Consider the following 21,844-nt stretch of genomic DNA (forward strand, 5'->3'; position numbering starts at 1 on the left):
GTCGAAGGCCGTTTTACTCGATCGGGATGCATTCGGAAATTTGCAGTCTGTTTGCCAACTGTAATCGTCGCGTCGACTTACCCGGATGCAGCGCCGGCAGAGATTGCATTCGAGAACTTTAACGACCGTCGAGGCAATCGATAAGCCGCCGTGCCGATGAATCGGGCGGAAGTAGCTGGGTGTGTAGGATTACAGTAGGAGGATCGCGCGTGAAAGAGCGAGCGTGTGGGATACAGGTGGCGGGGCCACGTTTCCTAGGCGAAAAGCCACCAGGATATTACGAGCCGCCACGCGAAGCAGCCGACGCAGTGTACGTTACGTTGTCGATTCTTTATGTAACACCGCGGAAAGTGGATACGAGTCGCGACTAGCGTGTCTCTCCTATTTCATCTAGGATCGCTGGCTGGTCACGAGAGCTTAAGGAGACCTATAACCCTCGTGAAAACCCAATTCCACGTTCGTGTTTCCTAAGGGTTGGCAGCGCACATATTCACGAGTGGCGAGGGTTGCGAGCCCCCTTAAGAAAGGAACACTTACCCAGAGTGTTCCGCCTATCCTCGAACGTCCCAGTACAGCAGAGAGCTCCAAGTTCCGTTTCGATGCTCAGACACGATTTATCAAGGCCGTCGCGCCAGGACGACCAATTCGCCGCTTCTTCGGATCTCCTCCTCGTCGATCTTTTGTCCCTTCTGAATATCCGCTGCCCTCGGGTCCTCGCGGAGACTCTCATTCGATGTAGAACGACAAGAACTAGCGGCAGGTAGATACTCTCGCGGCGAGATTCCTCAGGGGAGTCGGGGATCTTCCCTTCGACTGGCTCGCGTCTGGCAGTTCTCAGCGGGATTAAAGGCGACGCTCGGCCATGGAGCGCTCCGTTCTCCAGCCGGTGAAATTGTTCAAGTTGAAGTACAGCGAGGCTGCGGCGTGCCGGCGGCCGATATTTTTAGGCCTCCCTGCTTCTACCATCTGTCTTCGCGTTTGGGTTTCCTGGTTGTTTTAGACGCGAGACGGCCCATCGAGACAGCGCGGTTCGTTTCTGCCCTCTGAGCCGACGGTGCCGACGGATCGGTACATATTACTGCAGACACTTCACGCCTTCAGTTGCACTCCATAATTCTCTCGCTAGAACCATGGTGAAAGATAAGCTGACTGTCTCGCTCGCTGACGAGGAATCGAGAGTGCCACTGTTCCCGGAGAACGCCTGACGAGCTGTCACCCTCCGATGCTCCGAAACTTTGTATCCCTTTGACACTTTGTTTCTTCTCTCCTCTTCCAGCAGTCACCCCATTTTTCACATACAACGACGGAGATAAAACTGTCGAGCTCCCTCGTTGCCCCTCGTGTACGAACTTGGCTGTTTCTCTAGAAATTCTCGGGTCCAGGAAGGTTCCAGGAACGCCTCGTTGGAGTGTTTAATCGATGGAAGTGGAGATTAATTAACGACCGGGAAGCCCGCTCTCGATCCTGAACAGCAGACCCGACGACGACCCTCCTGGCAGAGCTTCTTGAGCACACGCACGTGGCTCTAGGCCGACTGACGAGATACACGCGCGAGGAAGTATCAACGGAGGCTGAGGGGAGTGGCTACCGAGTCAAGCGGAAGTGGAGGGTGATTCTGCGGGAGCCGCGGTGGTGGGGTGCTTTCTGATAGGGGATACTATCTTCGTGGATAGCGCCTGGGGACGACCATTCGTGCCCGAAGATGGACTCCCGTCGGGGTTACGTTTATCTCTAATAAGGACAACGTCTGTCCGTCTGTCTGCCGGCGTCCAAGGGACGGTGATGAAACCACGAGTGCACCGAGTTCTCTCGTCGCTGAGCAATCCTCGCCGTCCATGTTGCCGACGTTTTAGGAGCGCCTGACGTAAATCCTTACCCCGGAGTGCAATTCCTTCGCAAAAGGCCACGTCCGTCACCGTACGTTTTAATGTCACCGTTGCGCTCAGAGGAAATAGGTCGATTGCGTCTCTTATGAAATGACAATAAGAGATGCGGCGACAAAAGTGGAAGTATCCTGACGTTGAGTCCAGAAATAGCGAAGATGATTCAATGACGCGCCGGTCGCGATCTAGCGGCTCGATGGCTCTCCATTGAGTTTTTCATCGTCGTTGAGTTAATAAGCATAGATGAGTCGAGGAGGAATCAGCATGAAACGCTGCCGTGCTGCACGCGAGCGTTTCAGGTGATCGTGGAAGGGTGCCAGATCGTTCGGTATATCAATTTCGCGCAACGAGATCGATCCTTAACACGACCACGTAATTCGACGATCCATTCTTCCGACACCGGGACGGGGAAAGGAAGAACGGGGGAGGACCGTTTGGAAGATCCGCTTAATGACACACGCTGTTCCCTACCGGAGTATCTCTGCGGTCTGGCCACGCCCAACCTTCCAAGAAGATTACAGGAAATTACCTGATTTTTTAGAAAAAAAAATGAGCTCCGAGCGCGCCTCTCGAAGGCCACTGATTTTATAGCGAGGACCGTTTTCTCTCCTCGTGAGTGGCATTCATACCGAGCGCACGATGTAGACTACCTCGCGTGTTCCGAGCCGACTTCGAAGCCTCTATGATTACCGCGGCGAGAGTCTTATCAGCTCCCTTATCGTGCAAATAGATCCTACCTCGGAAACCCGGACTGCGAGTACCAAGGCTGAGGATCGCGATATTACAGGGACACCCGGTGCGCTGGACTGGACAAGCACACCTGAAGGTTCTTATCGTTTCATTTAAACAGTACCATGCGACGGAGGAAGGATCCCATGGTCTCGGAATTAATTCCCACGCGTACAACAGCGAGACGAGACGGACGCGAGTCCCGATCGTAGTCCCGTGTCCTTTTAAGTTAAAGGGACGGCACCACGGCGAATGCCGCAGAAACCTGAGGGACATCGGGTATAAATCAACGTCCGCTCCCGCGAGAGCGACAAAGAGCGGGAGGAAAGAGAGGCGGACAGCAAAGAGACGCGAGCCGCAGACAGGGCAAGCCGAGGCTCTCCCAGCTACTTATGCTAATGCCGGCAAATCAATTTATTTATATTTATTTATAGCATTCAAATGTTTCCTCGGGACACGGCTGCGCCTCGTTCCGGTCATGGACCACCCGGAACAGCGAATCGATTCTGCTCGCGGCCCATGAAAACCGTCGAGCCCCGATTTAAAGCATGCCGAGAGCGGTACAATGCCCGATGGCAGGCTCCGCGTACCTCTCAGACTCGAATCAATGCTGAGTAGTGGCGAGTAGGTTTTGGCGCGAAATTCACTGTTTTCGAAAACCTTCGTGTATCGAGGAAGCTCCTCTGCTGAAAATCATATCGACTTAGAAATATTGAAGCAGGGTTTGGTAAAGAGTAATATATCGGTAGAAATTTTCTTTGGCAGTGAGATTTGAGGCTCTTTGTGTTATTTTTACATTGTTATGTCTACCTTAGATAAGAATAAGCGGGGCTATTTTTAATTTAAATCGGTGCAAGATTATCGAGCAGGGAAGAGGGTCGCGTGAATGTCGTGTCGTTCAGATCGATTGCGAATCGTTTGTATTTTAATTGATTGGTGTGTTTACTTGTTACATAAACCACTTTTCCGTGACTTGCCTCTCAATTATGAAATTGTAAGTGGATATCATTGAATAATACGCTGCGTATCGGGCGCGGTCTTAATTCGGGCTCAAGTCACGTGAGGCGATGGAAGCCGAACATGGCCGACCAACTCAGTACCGTAGGGAGAATGGTACCGCTTCCTGCACCATGTCCATTACCATAATTCTTCACGTATATGGCAATGACTTCCTACATTTTCTCTGTAAGTATCTTTTCCTTAACTAACTTATTCAATTACCATGATTTTATCGAATTCAATCATGAACTTATTCCAATGATAAAGTGACCAGATATTTTCTGTTCTAATGTGGCACAAGCAAGCAAAAAAAAGGTTATCCGTGAGCAGATCTTTTCTGTAGTTTATTAAAGCATTTACAATATATTTAAATATACATAGTTGTGATTATAAAGTGATACATTGAAACGAAATTAAAAATATTTCTTTTTTCACAACAAAAGAAGTAGAGGAAACAGTAACTTTATGCCACTGCGAAAATGTAAAAGGTTACATGTCCAATCCGCGATACTTTGCGGAACACTTTTCAATGCGGGACAAAGAGCTCAAACGCGGGACGTCTTTATCCAATGAACATCGCGCTTGCTATCTCCTTAACGTATAAAAGTTTTCAGTGTAGCATTTTGATTTCTAACAAATGTGTATAGCTTGAAATAAACTCCACCTTTCAAATTTATTAATAATTATAATCAGGAAACTACAATTTTCAATTCTCCTTATTTTCGTTCGACGTGAAAAAATATAAAGATTGTGTCAGCCCTGACGCGGTGGCGGTCAATTCAGTGGCGTGGCCAGTCGTAGGCGTGGGCAGTTGGAGCAATTAAGCGTTGCGTCTTCGCACGAGTTATCTTTAGTTCTCATAAAGTGTCCTTTCGTTCCCAGCAAAATGGCCCAGGAAATAAATTTTCGCGTTTTAGTGACAGTATTGTTCCTCCTCTGTTGCGTGCAGCAAGGTAACCACTGTTTCACGAAACATTCCGTTCAGTTTTGAAATCTTAACCTTGCAGTAGTCGCCACGAACTTCAAACTTTTAAAAGAATGCTTTTGATAACTCTCTGTAAACAACAACAAATATTGTTGTTAAACAGAGCCCCCTTTAACATTCCTCCGCCCTTGAATTCAAATTAACAATACGTCAGCATGCAAGCATACGAGGCGTGTGAACGAAGAACGACGAATGAAAGATGGTAACCCTTACAGGCTTGTCCATTAAGTGCTGGGTATGCAGATCGGATTCAGATCCAAAATGCGCAGACCCTTTCGACAACAGCACTGTACCCATTAGCGATTGCAAACAGGAGCCCGACTTGGAGCACCTGCCAGGCGTCAGGCCTACCATGTGCCGTAAGATTCGTCAAAAAGGTGCGTTAACGTAGAATTATTAGATACCAGTATCGTAGATGATAAGGCGGAGTATTCGCTGCTCTGCTTACTCTTTGGATGTTGTTGTTCTTAGTCAATGGGGTATGGAGGTACTTTCGTAGTTGCGCTTACATGGGAGAGCCAGGAATTCAGGGGGACGAGCGATTTTGTCTCATGAGAACTGGGACTTACAACATATTTATGGAATATTGTACTTGTAATAGCAAAGACGGTTGCAACGCGGCTCCTTATAATCGTGGGGGTCTGATCGTCTCGCTATTAGCCGCAATAGCTTCGTTGCGACACGCACTTGTTTACTTTTAACAGACTCGACCAAAGGTTATCGATAGATCCGACGAATTAAGCAGTACATATTCGGACGCACAGTTTTACGGTATAGAGATCCGCTCGTACTTACCAATGAGATCTTTTTAAGAATTTTATGATCTGAACTTCAGGGAGGTAGAACTTGCAAATTAGATTCGGAAACAGTTTTATATTCTCGATCATTGTTTTTTTTTTTTACGAATATATAGAAGCGCCTCTTTGTGCCTTATTAGAATGAGTTAGAGATAAATAAGGGGATACTTTTAAGACAGTATTTTAATGATTGTACAATATTACAATGCTATCTTTTAGCTTCTCTAAAGGTTTTCTACTTTGGTACATTCTGACCTTTTATAGAAGCATATTTTTATCAGCATTAAAAGCTATGCTTGTATTATACTTACATTTAAACGTAGACTTAGTACAAAGGATGAATGCCATAGCGTCAATACGTTTCGTTGGCGTTAAGGTCGAATACTTCACAAATGAGACTGTCAATACCATGCAATATAACGTCCGTCCATATAATATATTTAGTGTTAATGTGAAATCATGGCAGTTTTTATATTTTTATATGTACTTTCTGGGAAGTGTTGCTAGTTATTAAATAGCACAGTAAATAAACGTACGTCGCTTATGGAAACTCACCATTCCCTTATGTGTTCTGTTCACGTGTACGATGAGAAGTGATGAATAAAGATGTGTTGAAAAATGTGTAAGCAAGCGAATATAATCCTTTGTACATATATAACAACAGGTGTATTGAATATAAAATATATCATTGTAATACAGAGACGTGCGTTAATAACATCGTAAAATAGACATTCTTTTTTGGTGTGATTGCTTAGATCTTACATATTCGTTGGAGTGTAGTCAACTTTCGTAACAAAATACATGTAATTACAGCGGTATAAATAAGTCTTTACAACGTTTCACATTTATCATGGATTACTTGTTATTAATTAAGCTTAAATTAATCGTTTATACAACACGTTAATACATGCTAGAAGATTTCTAGAAAATTTCAATAGAGCAGTGAGCAAAGATTCGTGTCTTCCGGTACAAACGAGAGAAGTATTAAAAAGGTTCGTAGCTTAAGGTACTAATCGATCCTGGTCACGTAGTAAATACTTTTTTTTCCCACTCTTTTCGTAGCTTAGCTTAAAGATGACGACTTATTCACTGAAAATACAAAATGCAAAGTCGTCTCATCTTTGTGTCTATAAAAAATATAAACGATATAGTCTCATCCTCGTTGTACATCGTATGTAGTTACTCTTCAGTTAATAATTATTTCGTTGCGAATACTTCTGGCACAAAATTTAGTCTTTTCATGTCGAGGTGTCGATAAAAGTTACGGTAGAATAAGAAATCTCTTGAATTCCGCGCACCTTACGCCGACAGGCACTTATTTTACTGGACGGTTCTATTCAGATTCCACGGCAGAAAGTTTTGCCTGCCTAGGTCTCGGGGGGGGGGGGGCGGTGGAAATTTCTAGGCAATTAGTATATACAAAAGAATGGTGCGAAATACTCGTGTGCGATCTGCCTTAAAGAGAAAGAGTGACTGACGAAGAACGAGCAAACTGAATTGCGGCTTCTAAGTATTCTTTGGAATGGCACTATCGACCATGCTCTGAAATATTTATAATCTCCGCATAGACCGAAAGTAGGTTTACACGCGAACGGGAATAGAGCAAAAATCGAACCGAGTAGGCTCGTCGGGTTTATCGATCTTAATTTCATTCAAACGACTGCCATTTCATTACTTGCGTCCCTGACTTGGCCATAGCTTGTTTCCACTGTTCTCCATACGGTCCCCCAACATCCGGCCCGATCACGAAATGGCCGACGGTCGTTTTCTTTCCTGAAATCATCGGGCGTTAATAAGAAACCGCCTGGAACAGGTATGGGACTTTAGGTGGCGATGATAAGGCTAACCAATTTTATTCTTCGAGACAAATTTAATGACGAAGCTGACGTCCTTAAGCGCTCCCTGGTACGGATTATCCGCGACGACTCTCGCCATATCCGGCGCAAACTTCATCGACACACACGGGGCGAAGCGATCGCTCTTCCAGAAATGAGTAACCCTTCCGTTGTCAACCACTGACATCTTCACGTACATCTGACCCCTCAGTGCCTCGTGCTCGTGCATCGTCTGCAAGGAGCATCTCAGACGATGCAGAGTCAGTACCAGTCGCTCGCTGCCTTCTTCCCTCTTGTCCGCCTTCTCCTGGCACAGTGACAATTCCACTTGCCCTTTCTTGTTCTCCCTCTGCAAGGATAATCAAGTCAGAGCCTATTAAACCCCAACCCACAACCCTTCTAAGAGTGAGATTACTCCATTACGATAGTAGAGTTAGCAAAAGGCTCTAGAAGTTTAATTCTCTCGCTACTTCGCTCTACTTGAAGCTTCTTGCGATTACAAGTGCCTAGTCGCGCTCGCTGCAATATTTACCCTGTCCTCGGCTCCAGAAATGCCGCTAGCAATCGGTCGCAATGGTCTCCACATATCTCCCGTCGATACATCGCTCGGATGCTTCGGTTTGGTTGGCTTTGAAGTGAAGTTCTTCGGGTCCAGGGAAATGGTGGTTGCGCCAACAGTGCGTCTCTTGTCGTACATTTTCCTGTCGGTGGTGGTGGTTTCCGCCGCTTTGTCGGATCCTTTGCCGAAGAATTGACTGAGTAATTTGTTCTTCGGTGGCTCCTGGCTCTCCGAAGAGGCACCCTGGCCGTCTTTCTTCTTGCCACCCTTCTTAGCCGAGTCCTTGGTGGGAGACGAGGCCTTGTCCTTCTCTGCCTCCTTCTTTTCGGTCGCTATCAGAGGCTTGTCCTCGAGAATCGCGAACAGAGTCGCCACTATGAATCTCGACCCATTGATCTCCTCCTCGACGACTTTCGTCTTGCCGAACTTTTGCTTGTTCTCTTTTCTCAGGGGGAATGTGAAGTCCTCGTTCCACTGAGGCCAAGACTCGTTCTTCGCCGTCGTCTCGAACTTTTCTTTTCCCGGTAACAGCTTCACCTGCAATAGAAGCCGGTTACACTTTCTTTCCCCTCGTTCCGAGATCTATCCGCGAGTAAATGCATCTTTCTAAGGCAAATGGTATTCAGCTCGGAGAGCAACGTTTCACTAGTGCCACTTAAAATGGTCGTTCACTCGTTTCAGCAGAACTTTTGCTCGGATAGGTGCGTGCATCTGTAGAATGCATCTGTGTTTATCAAAGTTTACGGCGGAAGCATGCAACTTCGAATGATCTATAAATTCTATGCATCGACAAGGTGTAACTCGGATGGACGTAAAACCGTTAACGCGCATAACTGCTTCCGAGTCACGGTTTATTTTTCATAATCTGCAGAATATCCACCCATAGTGCATGGTCGTACACGAGCCTAGTACGAAATCTGCAGAACTGTGGAACCCAAGTTTTTAAAACACTTACAAAGATGCATAAACATTCGGATATACAGTATCTAAATCTAAATTCTCTTTTACTGCTGCATAATCGGGAAGAAGTTCTAACGCCTGAAGAAGTCGTAAAATGTTAGCCTCGAATTAGTCCCAATCTCATTTGAATTAGTCCAATTGGTACTTGAAACGTATCCCACGAGTACGTCGAGTACAGATAAGGCTGCCTCGCGCGAGCATTGTGTTCGGGGATTCGTCAGTCAATAAAGTGGTACCTACCTTCGCGTGGTGATTCCACGGGCTTACGTAACGCGAGATAACGATTAGGAGTAAAAGATTACGCTGACTAGGCCAGCTTAGATCGCCCGTACCTTCACCACGTAGCTGTTGACACGCGTGAAGCCGAAATTCTGGGGCAAGTGTCGCGCACCGAGCACGGTCACGTGCAGTGCCTTCTCGTTCACCGAATGAACGATCCTAATGCCCACTTCCGGCTCCAGATTCACCGTACGATCCAACGGCGTGGACACCGTCTTTAGGCCGGTGTCTATGAAACTCTTGATCCTCGCCAGTGCCATTTCCACGGTTCCCTCGCTTTTCGCGTAGCGTTTTTCGTAGACCTCTTCTGCCCACTTATCGATCACGAACTGTCATTCCAGCCAGCGTCGATTGGTCGCTATCACTGTAAACAGAGAAACAAGCATCGCGTTCGATAATTCGCAGAGCGACGCGTTCCACTACCGAAAATAGGCAAGCTATAAATACAGGCGGTTCGCTATACCACGTCCACGCAATTCCGGTAATCTCCGTACGTATTTTCGGCGAGACTCGCGCACCTGCGCGACGTCTCGGCGGTTTTGAGCAACAGCGTTATCTGCGTACACCCGATAAACAGTCACCGTGTACTTGCTCCGCGAAATTCGCGTCAACGATCGAACCCGCGTCGACGTTCCACGTAGTGCGGTACTCCGTTCTCCCGAGCAGGAATGATAACAGGAAGGGCGGAAACCGAGCCGCGATCGACGTCGATGGTTAACGGTAAACTTCAAAGCGACTGCCGATCGCGTAGCTCCTCGAGCGCGGCTCGGTGCCGTTTCTGCTGAACGAACTCGGCAAGAATTCGACCCTGACGACGGTCGAATATCGGTCTAGGTAGCCCGCCGAATCGACCGTTCATACCGCGAAACGTGGACAACCGACGAGGGTTCTCGGGCGACCGAAACTTTCTCCGTCGGCGGCGAGGCGTTGTCACCTGTTCATCGATCCCATCGCGCGGTGTATCGCCGCTTGGAAACAGCACGCACGTACCATAATCGCGGCGATTTCGGCCGGCTGCGCCGTAGATCGGTAGGGGACTGCGCCGCGGCGGGACGGGGACCTCAGCTGGCCGGTTTCCTTGGCGGGGAGCGGGCCTAATTGCGGTCGTTGGGCGCGTCTACGTTTCAGCGAGTTATCCTCGGTGGATCGTCACCATGGCCATAGAGGCGACCGTAAACACGCAGCGATGCAAAGGTTGGCGTTGGCGGGCCTCCTCTCCTTCACCGTGCGCGCAGAACTTTCGAGGAACGCGACGCGATCACGATCTCCTCGGGCCTGTCTCGCATCGCGATCCGTTTAGATCGACGACGTCACAGCGATGGAAGTCGAGAGAGCACACGCGTGCTGCGAATTAGACGCGATCTACGTGTACGACCGTCACCTCGGGTGCCTCGAACGACGCGCTGCCGTGGTATGCGGCCAGCGATCTAGCGTGGGTTCCCTTTATAAGAGGGCGACCCAACTGCACCTCAGGAACGGATGCACCGAGGGCGCTGTGCACGAGGTTCCCACCGGACGGAGCAGATGTTGCGATTTCGTGTATGGATTTTTGGCAAGCTTGTGTTTGTGGATGCAGAGCAGCTGTTTTCGCATGGGAGGAGGACGTGTACGTGAATTTGTGAGATTGGCTGCGCTTTGGAGTGAAAGTGTGTGAAATTGTTTATAGTTGAAGTATAATGGTGTATCAGTGCTATGATGTCGGTGCGAGTGGATGAGTGCGATACTAATATCGCGGAAAGTAATTTATAAGCAATAGTATAGTCTAAACGCGGAAAGTAATTTATAAGCAATAGTATAGTTTTTAATAGCTGTAATTTTGTATTGGAAGTTTGCCTGGTTATTATCAGGACTGTAATAATGTATTTTTATTCGATAATCGTAGGTGACTTAAATTATATTTGGCGTGAAATTGTTATGTCATTTTATGCGTTTTTGGAGGATTCGTAGTGGACCCGGGCATCGGAGGTTTCAATTACGCTACTGTCGCGAAAACTGGCCATTCCTACTGAAGTAGAGGCAACTACTTGCACACTTCGTCGTACGATCTTTATAGACTCCACTCAGATCGTGCCGCCTGTTGCGCACACAAGGTCGCGCATTCATGTGCAGGTAAATGCGCGAAAGTGTGCGCTTACACGTTTAAGAGATCTACGCGCGAGTAAATACGCCGTAGTGAATGAGTGTACGGCTGCAGGGCTGTAGGCAGATGAACGGTGCCCTGTCCGTTTGTACTCGAATGTATGCGGAGGATTTAAATTCTCAGGACGATTGATAAGTAATTGGGATTTGTTGTAAAGGAACGCAGCCACAATAAAAAGCTCTGCACCGCAGATTTTTCATGGGTACGAATGTAATGTTTGCTAAAATGTCTTCAACCTCAACTGACATAGTCAAATAGTTATTAAATAATCCATGGAACAGATCAAGTTTGTCTTATATTTTAGTTATTTCAAATAGATGATTGCTTTAATGAATCAGAAATTGGACGGCACTCTGTCAATTGAGGATTAGCACTTGTTAAAAAGAAACCTATACTCTGAAATCCCTTTGAACCTTCCTTCAGTTTAGGAATTTGAAAAAAGAGAATGAAAGAACGCACTATCGAGATCGACGACTCGCGATGCGCAGCAAATCTAATTGTAATGTGCAACAATATCGTGCAAGCAACGGAATGGAATGCGGCACAGTGCATTGGGTTGCATAAAAAATAAAGCACAGAGGAGGCATTTGCATGACCGCGTCAAATGCGTCTTCCTATCTGATCTTCACAGTCTAATTATTGATTTCCTGAAACACCTTTGTTACATCCTCCGTTCTGCATTCAAAAATCAAACAACTGAATTTACATGCACGTTGCAATTCCTTCTCAACTCTCTTATTTCATATGGCAGGACGAGTTTCTTTTCATTTATTAATCATTGAACAATTGTACTATTATATTTGATATACGCTAGTTTGATGGATAAAGCATTAACGGATTGTCAGCCACAGTGTATTGTATACTTTAGCAACGAATGTTTGTCTCTTCGCAGATTCTGATACGTGTTTTCCAATACGCACTTACAATGTTCTTCCACGCATAACAAACTGCATTGATTGCACGTGATGATATGCAAGGATACATTTGACAGACGGATCGGCCTTCATTCTTGAGCAACTTACTTTTGTTGTCACGCTTACGATTACAGCCGTCGAAGAAGCGCGGTCGTGCTTGAGACAAAAAGATGCTGGTCCGAAAAAGAAACGAGGTAAAAAGCGTGCGCTTTCAATTCTTCCTACTCCTTTCACTGCTCCAAGACAAATTAGTTTTCAAACGAATAATTAGTTAACTTCAGTTATTAATTATCACCTCTTTAATGCAACTATAAATTGTTAAAGTTCTGCAGTTCTCGAATAGCTGATAAATATAATTACTTGGAATAGTAAAAACTTGAGCCTGTATAAAAAATTAATTTGTTTCATGCGCTGTACATATTCAATATCAAATACATAAATCAATTCCAGAGATCAATAATAACGCGATATCATAGGTTTCAACGTTGTCTTCGAAGGATCTTCCGCGGGAAAGGATCGCATTCACACGAGGCGAGTATTTCCCGCCGTCGTTGTTAGATGGCGAGTCGGTTCCTTTGGATCCCTTCAACCCCAGTAACGACCCCCGCTTCCCTGAACAGCTGTTCCGCCATGGCGCACGCGACTCCGCGGCATCAGAAACGCTCCCGAAGTTTTCGATTTTACCGGTTCGAAACGATGTTCACGCGGCTCGTGTCGATGCATTTCGCGGTGCACTTTCGGTCGTAGAACGTCCCTCGCGCGCGATGTGTTCGGGAGAAATGTGCTCGCGTGTTGTGCCCCACTGAGAAGTCCGCAAGTCTGTCCTACCCTCGGTTCAAGGCTCACCGGCTAGTTCGCCTCATCTGATAGGTAAGTGACGTCATTATTCCTTGACACTGTGCCTGCATTTGCACATAAACGTCACGCTGCAATGACAAATTGGCCATTCGGCGATGTCGGTACACTTCGGAGTGCACGTCGACCGTGATATACAGGCGCGTTAAAAATGGCACCCATAAGCGTGATTGCAATTAAGCTCTAAATTCGTGCACACTAGATGTTGGTAGAGTCATCGAATCATAATTGTTCTTAGAGCTTTTATAAGCCAGATGGACATGCTAAACGCGTAGAATAATGCCATTGCTTCGTTTATGATTCTGTTGACGATTTTTTTGTTGTTGCAAATGTTCGTGAAACATTTATATTATTCCAGAGACGTCGTTGGTTTGAATACTGGTTATTGCGATGTAACAGTTAAAGAGGTTGATTATTTAGTGATTAACGAACGAAGTCTTTGCGCAGTAACTGTAGTTTAGTGAAATAGCGTAAAGGAATTGTTGCATAGTAAATTAATACTATCCCGAGCGTCTTATCTGGCCTCTAATCGGGAATCTTTTAATTCTCACGTCAGGTGGCAGCACGTGACCGTTAGTTTGAATTAATAGAGAGCGGTTGGCGCCAATTTCGTTTAATCCCATTCTTGCAATATTAAATTCTTTTTGAGCCGGATAGTTGATCCAGTTAGTCTCAGAACTTTATCTGTCTAAATCTCTAGATAACAAGCGTTGGTTTTAAACCACTTCAGTTGAACTAGTTCGTAGCTTATCAGGAAATAACAGGAAAATAAGAAACAGCGTGGGAGATAAGAAAAACACTCGGCAGAAAGTTTCTCGAAGAAACAAAATTGGCGTGGAATCGTGTTGCCAGATAATTATTTCCACCACATTGCGACGTCTATCTAGTTCCCGTGGTACTCTTTCGCATTGCGAAAGAAAGCTTGCAAGGGAAGAAAAGTTTCATCCCTTCGTGCAATCCGTACTTCTTATTCTCACCCACACACACACACACACACACCGTTCGCTTCGTTTCCCATCCCCTAGTCGACTTATGTATTTGTCCACCTGTTTATTCTCTTCCTAATAGCCCGAAGAACTTTAATCACAATCGCGTTCCGCGAGCCAGCCGCCCATCTTCTTCGTTTCGTCCTTTGTAATTTAATGAACGCTCCACTTTCCACCCTCGAGAGCGTTCTTCGACGATGAATTTCTCGCGTTCGCCTTATTATAGACCCTTTTGTGTAGCGCAATTTAAAAGTTTACCCTCGCGCTCCAGCGCGAACCTCCCCGTATTAAGCCTCCCCCTCGGAACTGATACCTTGAAGAATCGTTGCAACTATCGGAGAAGTTTAAACGATCACCTTTTATTCGTCCATGACTGCGGCTAAAATCTGATTTAATTAGGGAGTCTTCTCAGACACTTGACTATCCAAGGTGATCGAGGAATTCAGCGTTCCGAATTCCTCGCGGACGCGTCTTCGACACGAGGGAGCTCTGTTTTTCCTAAAAACACACCGAACTCTGTGTAGCCAATATTTTTCTTGCGCTCTGGAATCGTCCCCTCGCTTCCACTCGAACTTTCTTGCTGACAAAGTAAACACTCGGCATCCCGATATGTTTATTCATTTCTCTATTCGCCGGCGACATTCGATGGCTCGCACAGCATACCCGGTTTTTTCTTTCTTTCGACGTGAAACTGGATGAAATGAAGTGCCCTAAGGAAACCCCCCTGGCAGTATCGACAGTCGCGAACGCAAATACAAATAACTGCGAGTTCTAATCGTAGCCACGCTTCGGCGGCTCGATAATTGCGATGCCTCCGTTGCTTGGTTCTTCTAGAAACATACTACGGTGGAATGTTTCCTCTTAATTACCGCGATCAAGGTTTATGCCCGCGGTATATTCCTTTTGCTAGAATCAGAAGGTGAATGGTAAAGAATCTCGCATGTCGAAGCAGAAGTCGAGATAGGAATAGGGGAATCGGGGGAAAGTATCGGAAATTATCTCGAGGACGCGAGATAGTTTGCGATTCATTTTAAAAGCAGAGGGAAGAGATGCGCGCGGCTTGCACTTGAAGCCAGCTGGTCGACAGGAAAGAGAATAGGTAACGAAGCACTTAAAGGGTTGGATTCAAAGGAAGGTTAAATACGCCGCGGCTACGCGCGAGTAATAAATACAGAGAATGGCAAACTAGTCGCTGATCCGCATTTTTAATGGGCCGTGCGTGGTGTCCTAGCTCGAGCTCAAGAGCACCGCGCAAAAGCACTGGCAACGAAATTTAGCGAACAATCGGTTCCAACGGAATCAACCAATTCCCAGCAGGCTGGCTTAATTAAACGGCCGTTCCATAAACGAGATCGAACGTGGCCGCGTTTTTAATTTCACGCAAATTACATTCGCCCGGCGAGCATTTTGAAGTTTCATCGCTGCCCGAGAGAGGCACCTAGCCGTTCTCCACGACTTCCTACTAACGCTCGCGCGACTAATAACGTTACGTCCGTGCAGCTGAATAATACGTCTCGTGTAACGAAATCATTTTTCACCGGCGCTTAATGCACCTGAAGGGCCGCTTTGCACGGCTCAAAGGAGAAGCTGAACGCTCCGTAACAACGCGGCCCAGCGATAAATGCAGAAAATGACCTGGGACTAGCGGGGCTTGCGGCTGCATATTTTCAGGATAATTTGCGAGGCTATGAGGGTCGTGCGAGGCTTTCAACTTCGTCCGAGCACTCGGGAATCGAGTTCAGTGAAACTTGCACTCTTTTCCGAGTGGGGCGCGTTCGCGTTGGTTTCAGGATGTTCGAGCTGCTCGAATAGGTCAGTCTAGAATCAAATCATTCTATCTAAGATTAAGGGGGAACCTGGTTTAATGCGCTGAAAACACGGTGATTTTTAGGAATTATTTTCTCAACAAATATAAAGCGAATCTTTCCAAAACTTTAAGGAAATAATTTTAAGAATACTGTCTATTTAGACAACAAGAAATCTTTTTTTTTATTCGAGAATAATTCATTTAATATTGTTTTATTGGTATATCTTCGTGGCGCCGACCGCCGGAGTTGTCAAATTGTGTAGGTACATCCTAGCGGGCCCAATTTTTATCTGAAATAAAAAAGCCCAAGTTCTTCTTAATTGACATGAATTTAAATCGTCGATGTATTACAAAAATAAGGGAAAAGTCTAAAATTGACAAAGTTATGGGATTTCAACCACGAAGCTATGATTTTGGCAGAAAAATTTCGACGTTTTTATGCAAAGAAAAAGGGTCTAGCGAATTTAATTTCTGCATAAATGTTTTTCATTCATCGGCGATGGCTGGTCAATATGTAACTGAAAAGCCCCGTGTGAAGTCAATCGGTCAAATCAATTTTTCGCTACACGAGCTCTTCCACGTGAAAACGAATAGATGAAAAATTTAGTTTCACCGATTCTCTTCAAAATTACAGCATTTGTCTATAACCTTGCAAAAACAATGTATACTGAATTTCAACGGCCTATGTCAAATAGTTCTCGAAATATTTAATGTTACAAAGATCTTCGACATCGATTACTGTTAAATTTATTAACAATAAACAAAATATTCTATATACGATTTGAGAAAGAATTCCTTCAGCTTTAAAACGAATCTAAGACGGTGGCATTGTCTTTAAAAATGACCGAGATATTACAGTTTAAGTGATGACGCGTCAGCCGATTTTGTTTCAATTTTCGAAACATTAACATTAAATATTTCGAGAACTATTTGACATAGGCCGTAGAAATTCAGTATACTTTGTTTTTGCAAGGTTATCGACAAATGCTGTAATTTTGAAGAGAACCGATGAAACTAAATTTTTCATCTATTCATTTTGACGTGGAATAGCTTTCCCGTTCAAAAATAAATAATAATAATAACAATAAAGTTTGAAAAACGTGGTTTCGAGAAAAACGCGTTTAAAGTTTTCGACCGTACCTAAGTTTTCGATCTGTTACGTCGGCTGTATCTATGAAGCTACTTCGAACTTCTGTCCGTAACTTTGGGAATACATTCTCCATGAGTATTACTATCGACTAAATAAAAAAAATCCATTTTCCCAGCGTGCTAAACCAGATTTTCCCCTTAAGCAACGTAGCGCGCTACGTAAGTATGTACTGTTATTTGCGATTCGATCGAGGAACTTTCGAAATTACCGATTTTTCTTGAAACCCTCGGTTGCCAAGTTCCAGCGACGTTCATAACGTTGATAAATGACAATTATCGCAAATAAACAATCGATCGTAATGAAGGTGGGCCCGGCGGAGGCCGCCGCGGCGGCTCATCAATCGTCGCCGCGAGTGCGCAGACAGAAATTTCATTTATCGAGAAAGTTTAAATCAAACCGCCATTACTCACAGTGCCACAACTGTGACCGGCCGTTTCGATTCCGCCAAAAGCCAATTGAAATTCGTTTCGTCACCAGCCGCCGTCGAATCCCTCTTGCCCCCTCCACCCCGCCCAACCCCCGCGACCGGCTGAACGTTATTTGAAATTTTCGAACGACCGAATTCATTTTATTTACGCGCTTGCTTTTCGTTCCATCCGCGATTCAGGCTCCCATTTTTTTCGCCCGGCCGTTATTATCCTCTGCCTCGTTGGAATTCAGGTTCTGTGTAAAAAGTCGTTTACCATGGTTAGGGAGAACGAGCGGGATAATGGAGCGAGGTGTCCACTGCGGCCGGCGGGAAATACGGGCGCACTTCGGTCGAAATCCCCGATTCGTAAGTTCGAAACAAAATTGATTAGCGGGAATTACTCGCCCCAAAGAGAACGTTGATTGAGTCGACGGGCACCATCTAGTTCCGCTGGCGGGTCTGATTAAATTTCTCAGTTGGAAATGGGTAACGAGATTTCGACGGAAGTGACCTGGATTGCCTGGTGGCAGCATAATACTCTCTCTAAGTACACCGTATTTCCTGCTGATTTCAGTGGCCGTCTGATGACGATTTAAATAAATAATCGCTCAATCGACTATCATCCGCCGATCGCAGGTTAATCACGGATAAACGTCGCGCCGGAGCCCACGGTTGCTGTCGGCGACGCTTTCATAGACGAAATTTCGGGGCTGGTTGAACGACAGCGCCTATTCCTCTTCCCGTTTCGAAAGTACCATTTACAAAAGCCTGTGCCGCCGGGCGAGTGTCCCGTTTCCTGCTCTATCGCCGATGATTTATTCAATCGAGCGGTTGTCGATATTTATCGTTTCGGCCCGGTCTACCCGGCCGCGAGACACTCGATGAGATAAATCATATTATCGGTGGACAAGTAGTGGCCAGTGCGTGGCAATCTGCAGCAATGCCAAAACGGCCGGCTCCGGTATGAACATGGAAATCATATTAGACTAAAACCACATTGCTTAATGGACGCCATCTGCCTTAATCCCATTATCCGCTGCGATTCATCACCGGGGCCCTTTTCCCATCGATGCGATACTGTTTGCTGTAACATCTCTCTTCCTCCTTGTTACCTATTAGCCGGCAACCCGTGTTATTCCCGTGTTTTCCCTCGGAAAAACTGCGCGTATTAATTTCCCGCGCGTCGCGCTTAAATCATCGGCACGAAGGGGGATGGCGGAGGGATTCTCTCGAATATCGAGCTCCGCCAGCGTTTGTTTCCGGACTCTCGCGCGAGGGACACTCCAGTTACCATTTCTGTGCTACGTTCTCTTTCAACGAAACCACCGTTTGTGGATCAATTCTTGCACCGTTGTTTGAACTTAGCGCGTGATGTTGTAAGGTGATCTAGGCAACATCTGTTTTCCTTCTCTTCATTATTTAATTCATCAGGCAATTCCGTAGTTCTTCGATCCCAGATAGCGTTCTTCTGGGAGGGAATAGACGCTTCGCTGCTCGAGAGACTCGTGTCTAGAGTGGCCGCGGACCTCGCTGAATCTCGCAAGCCATCGAGTGAAAGTCGACGCGTGCAGATCTCGTATCTGGGCCGAATAGCCATTCGAGGGCACGCCGCGCTCGATTATTTAAGCGTGCTCTCGAGACTTCCCAGGGATCCCTTTGGGAAATCGTGGGTGGAACGGCTCGCGGCAGCCGATATCGATTTCGCTCGGTCGAAACCGTGGGCGATTTAAGTCCCGCGGAAGATAAGTCGGACTCGTCTCGATCGCGACACGATACGGCAATCGCGTGCCAGGGGAATTTTAAACTGCTAGATTATGGAAAGCGGGAAGGCGATATTCGGAACGATTCCCCCGTCACTTCTGCCCGTCCCTGTTGAAGTTTGAAAAACCATAGCCAGCAGATTTGTCGTTTATCGAGTTTCCGCGTTTCTTGTCTCGCGGCGGCGGCGCGCGAAAACTTTCGATTCAATTCCGCCACGAGGTGGAATATCGATTTCCTATCGGGCCGGGGCCGAGCCGGAGGAGAGCGAGACTTCAGAAAATACCGTCCTCTGTATGTACACAAGAAATCCCTCCGATTTAAGATTTCGCAAACAAAGACCGCCGCGGCCCCTGTACGTTCTATATAAACCGGCATCCGGCGAATATATTTCTCGTGGAAATTCAAAAACTTCCAGCCACCGTCGGCCGCCCGGCGTGCCCTCACGTTGAACAATATCGATTCCACTCTGTCGAGCACGGGCTTCGGGGGCGCCGGGCCGAGCGGGCCAACTCCTTTATACGTTCACGTGCCACCCGGGAATATTAAAAATCATTTTGCGTTCCTTGAGAATGCTCCTTGACCTACGCGCACCCACATCTCGTTCCGCTGCGCCCAAACTCCCAGGGGTATGGTTCTATCATGTGCTCCAAAGGGTACGAAGAATGGGTCTATCGAATCGCTGTAACGGTTCTCGCTTCTTGCAACGATTGCTGTAACTAGCAGCTGATGCTATGCTTCCGCGACCAGGCAGAGAGGCGCCACGGTTTCTCTTTCAATGGACCTCTTCCCCAGCGATTTCTTTGCCGCTGCAACGTCGCGGCACGAGCAGATTTGACTGTGCCACGTTATACCCAGCGGCGGCTATACGTCATCTTTATAGCGGTCAGGATTGCCGGCTGAAAAGAGGCCGGCTCCCCCCGTGGCGCGTGCATTAATGCACACGGATGGCCGATAACGACTTCCTGCGAAGGCATCCTCGTGACCAGCTCCCGCGGCCGGAAGCAGCTCCACGGACGATGCTTCCCGGCATCCATCGAGATTCCTCTCCGACAACGTCGCCTTTAAAACAGTATATTAGGCCGCCGGTTATAAATCAGGCCTGGCGGGGGTCGAGAGGGGAGGTTGGAGTGTCAGTCGGCGGTCGACGCTAGTGCTTAGTAAGTAAGACAGTGTGATACGCGCAACGTGTTCCGCGCGTTACTATGAGGCACATGCTTGTGCATGCGAGCGAGCGGAGGTTTCGAGGCAGGGTAGAATGCCAGCAGGCCGGGGGTCACGAGATTCCCCGGGTTGCTACAATATTGCTGTTCCCTGGCGCCAGGCCAACCCCTATCCGCCTAGACGAGGAGAAAGAACGAGCCGCGAGGCGGTGATCCGAAAGAGAGCGCAAGGTGAATAGGTGGAACAGAGAGAGAGAGAGAGAGAGAGAGAGAGGGAGAGAGATAGTCGGAGGTGTGAAAGGAGAGGCATCCGTTGCAAGGGGGTGGAAGGATGCCTATTTCCGCGGATAACCTCTGCGGTCGTGCCTAGGCACCATTTTAATCTGGCGCATCACCATCCCCCTGCCGCGATGCCGCCTTTCTCACGCGCCTCGATGCGGCGTTAAGGGGGTATACCCGTTTGAACCCTCGGAAAATGTGTAGATTTTGTAGATTTTTTTACAAGTCAACGGCTTGATGAAGATTTCCCGTTTTTTTACTATCTTTACATAGTATTATGAACTACTTAAAAAAAAAGTTTCAGTTAAAAAACTATTGTTTTTCGGAAGTTATGTATACATATCCGAAAGTCTCTCGATTTGAGACGGCTGAACGGTGGGCCTGAAAACAGCCGTATGTCGTGTCTGAAATCAAAAACGATAAAATCTTCTTATAAAGTATGTCAATAGCTATCGTCCAACGGGGCCGATTTTGAAAATTTTGAAAAATAAAGAAATGGTGAGAGATCAAAGGCAAAGTTACATTTTTCTAAGAGAAAAGGCCAACTTTTTTCTTTATAAATAATAAACGGGGAATCCGAATAAAAAAAGCCCTCGTTGGACGATGTGGAATCTTATTACGATCCTGCATGCAAAATTGGAAGTGAATTGGTTGAACGTAGCGCGAGTTTTTAGGCCCACCGTTTAGCCGTCTAAAATCGAGAGATTTTCGGATATGTACGCATAACTTCCGAAAAACAATAGTTTTTTAACTGAAACTTTTTGTTTTAAGTAGTTCATAATACTATGTAAAGATAGTAAAAAAACAGGAAATCTTCATCAAGCCGTTGACTTGTAAAAAAATCCACAAAATGCATACATTTTCCGAGGGTTCAAACGGGTATACCCCCTCAAGCATCGACTCAGTGTGGCTGGCTAAGCGGGGGCTCGTCTTTCAATCTTCGTCTGGAGGATTCCGTCGACGCTCCCTTCGCGGCGCGACGATAACGGCGAGCGATCGGGGGGCGCTTGTCTTCCACCGCTTTTAGGGAAATTCGATGGGCGGTTCGCGATGAAGTGCGGAGCCGTTTGAGTCAGGGCCGGGGGATTTATTTTCGGGGCGAAGGGAGTTGTGGCTCGTGGATTGTAATTTAAATTATTTCGCTCGGGATGCTGGCCTAGGAGAGCGGAGAACGGGAATCGGTCTGAATCGGATTGCTTCTTTGCGACGGTGCTCTCGGGTTCGAAAGTAATTCCTAGTCGGCTCCTTGAGAATCCGACGGAATATTCCCTATTGCCTGCCGATCCATAACTCCCCCGCGAATCGGCGTTTGTCAGCCGCTTTGAGGATCCCAGATTTTCAATCCGCGCACGCGAAA

At 46.6% G+C, this 21,844-nt stretch overlaps 2 protein-coding genes across 3 annotated transcripts in view; one reads left to right on the top strand and one right to left on the bottom strand.

Annotated features, from left to right (window-relative positions):
- Positions 1 to 4,366: 4,366 nt before the first annotated feature.
- Positions 4,367 to 21,844, top strand: part of Crok (crooked) — a 34,746-nt gene continuing 17,268 nt past the window's right edge. Inside the window, exons 1-3 of one of the 2 annotated variants that reach the window (XM_076829383.1) lie at positions 4,374 to 4,564; positions 4,812 to 4,973; positions 5,068 to 6,019. In XM_076829383.1, the coding sequence (XP_076685498.1) occupies positions 4,498 to 4,564; positions 4,812 to 4,973; positions 5,068 to 5,297 (459 nt within the window). In that variant the 5' untranslated portion in view covers positions 4,374 to 4,497 and the 3' untranslated portion in view covers positions 5,298 to 6,019. Of the gene's footprint in view, positions 4,565 to 4,811; positions 4,974 to 5,067; positions 6,020 to 21,844 lie in introns of those variants that run through there. The other variant, XM_076829384.1, reaches the window with a different exon arrangement.
- LOC143377738 (uncharacterized) lies at positions 6,443 to 9,286 on the bottom strand. The gene is made up of 4 exons (XM_076829378.1): positions 9,080 to 9,286; positions 7,761 to 8,324; positions 7,241 to 7,577; positions 6,443 to 7,166 (listed from the first exon to the last, which is right to left on the bottom strand). Exons 1-4 carry the CDS (start codon positions 9,284 to 9,286, stop codon positions 7,042 to 7,044), a joined length of 1,233 nt encoding a protein of 410 aa, XP_076685493.1. The 3' UTR covers positions 6,443 to 7,041.

Source organism: Andrena cerasifolii, chromosome 16, assembly GCF_050908995.1.
Source record: "Andrena cerasifolii isolate SP2316 chromosome 16, iyAndCera1_principal, whole genome shotgun sequence".
Taxonomy (NCBI): Eukaryota; Metazoa; Arthropoda; class Insecta; order Hymenoptera; family Andrenidae; genus Andrena; species Andrena cerasifolii.

Excerpts from the sequence above, each read along its gene's own strand:
- LOC143377738 (XM_076829378.1), bottom strand. The coding sequence starts at position 9,286 with ATGGCACTGGCGAGGATCAAGAGTTTCATAGACACCGGCCTAAAGACG. Across the intron at positions 8,325-9,079 it reads TCAACAGCTACGTGGTGAAG|GTGAAGCTGTTACCGGGAAA; the intron begins GTACGGGCGATC and ends CTTCTATTGCAG. Across the intron at positions 7,167-7,240 it reads TGTCTCGAAGAATAAAATTG|GAAAGAAAACGACCGTCGGC; the intron begins GTTAGCCTTATC and ends CGATGATTTCAG.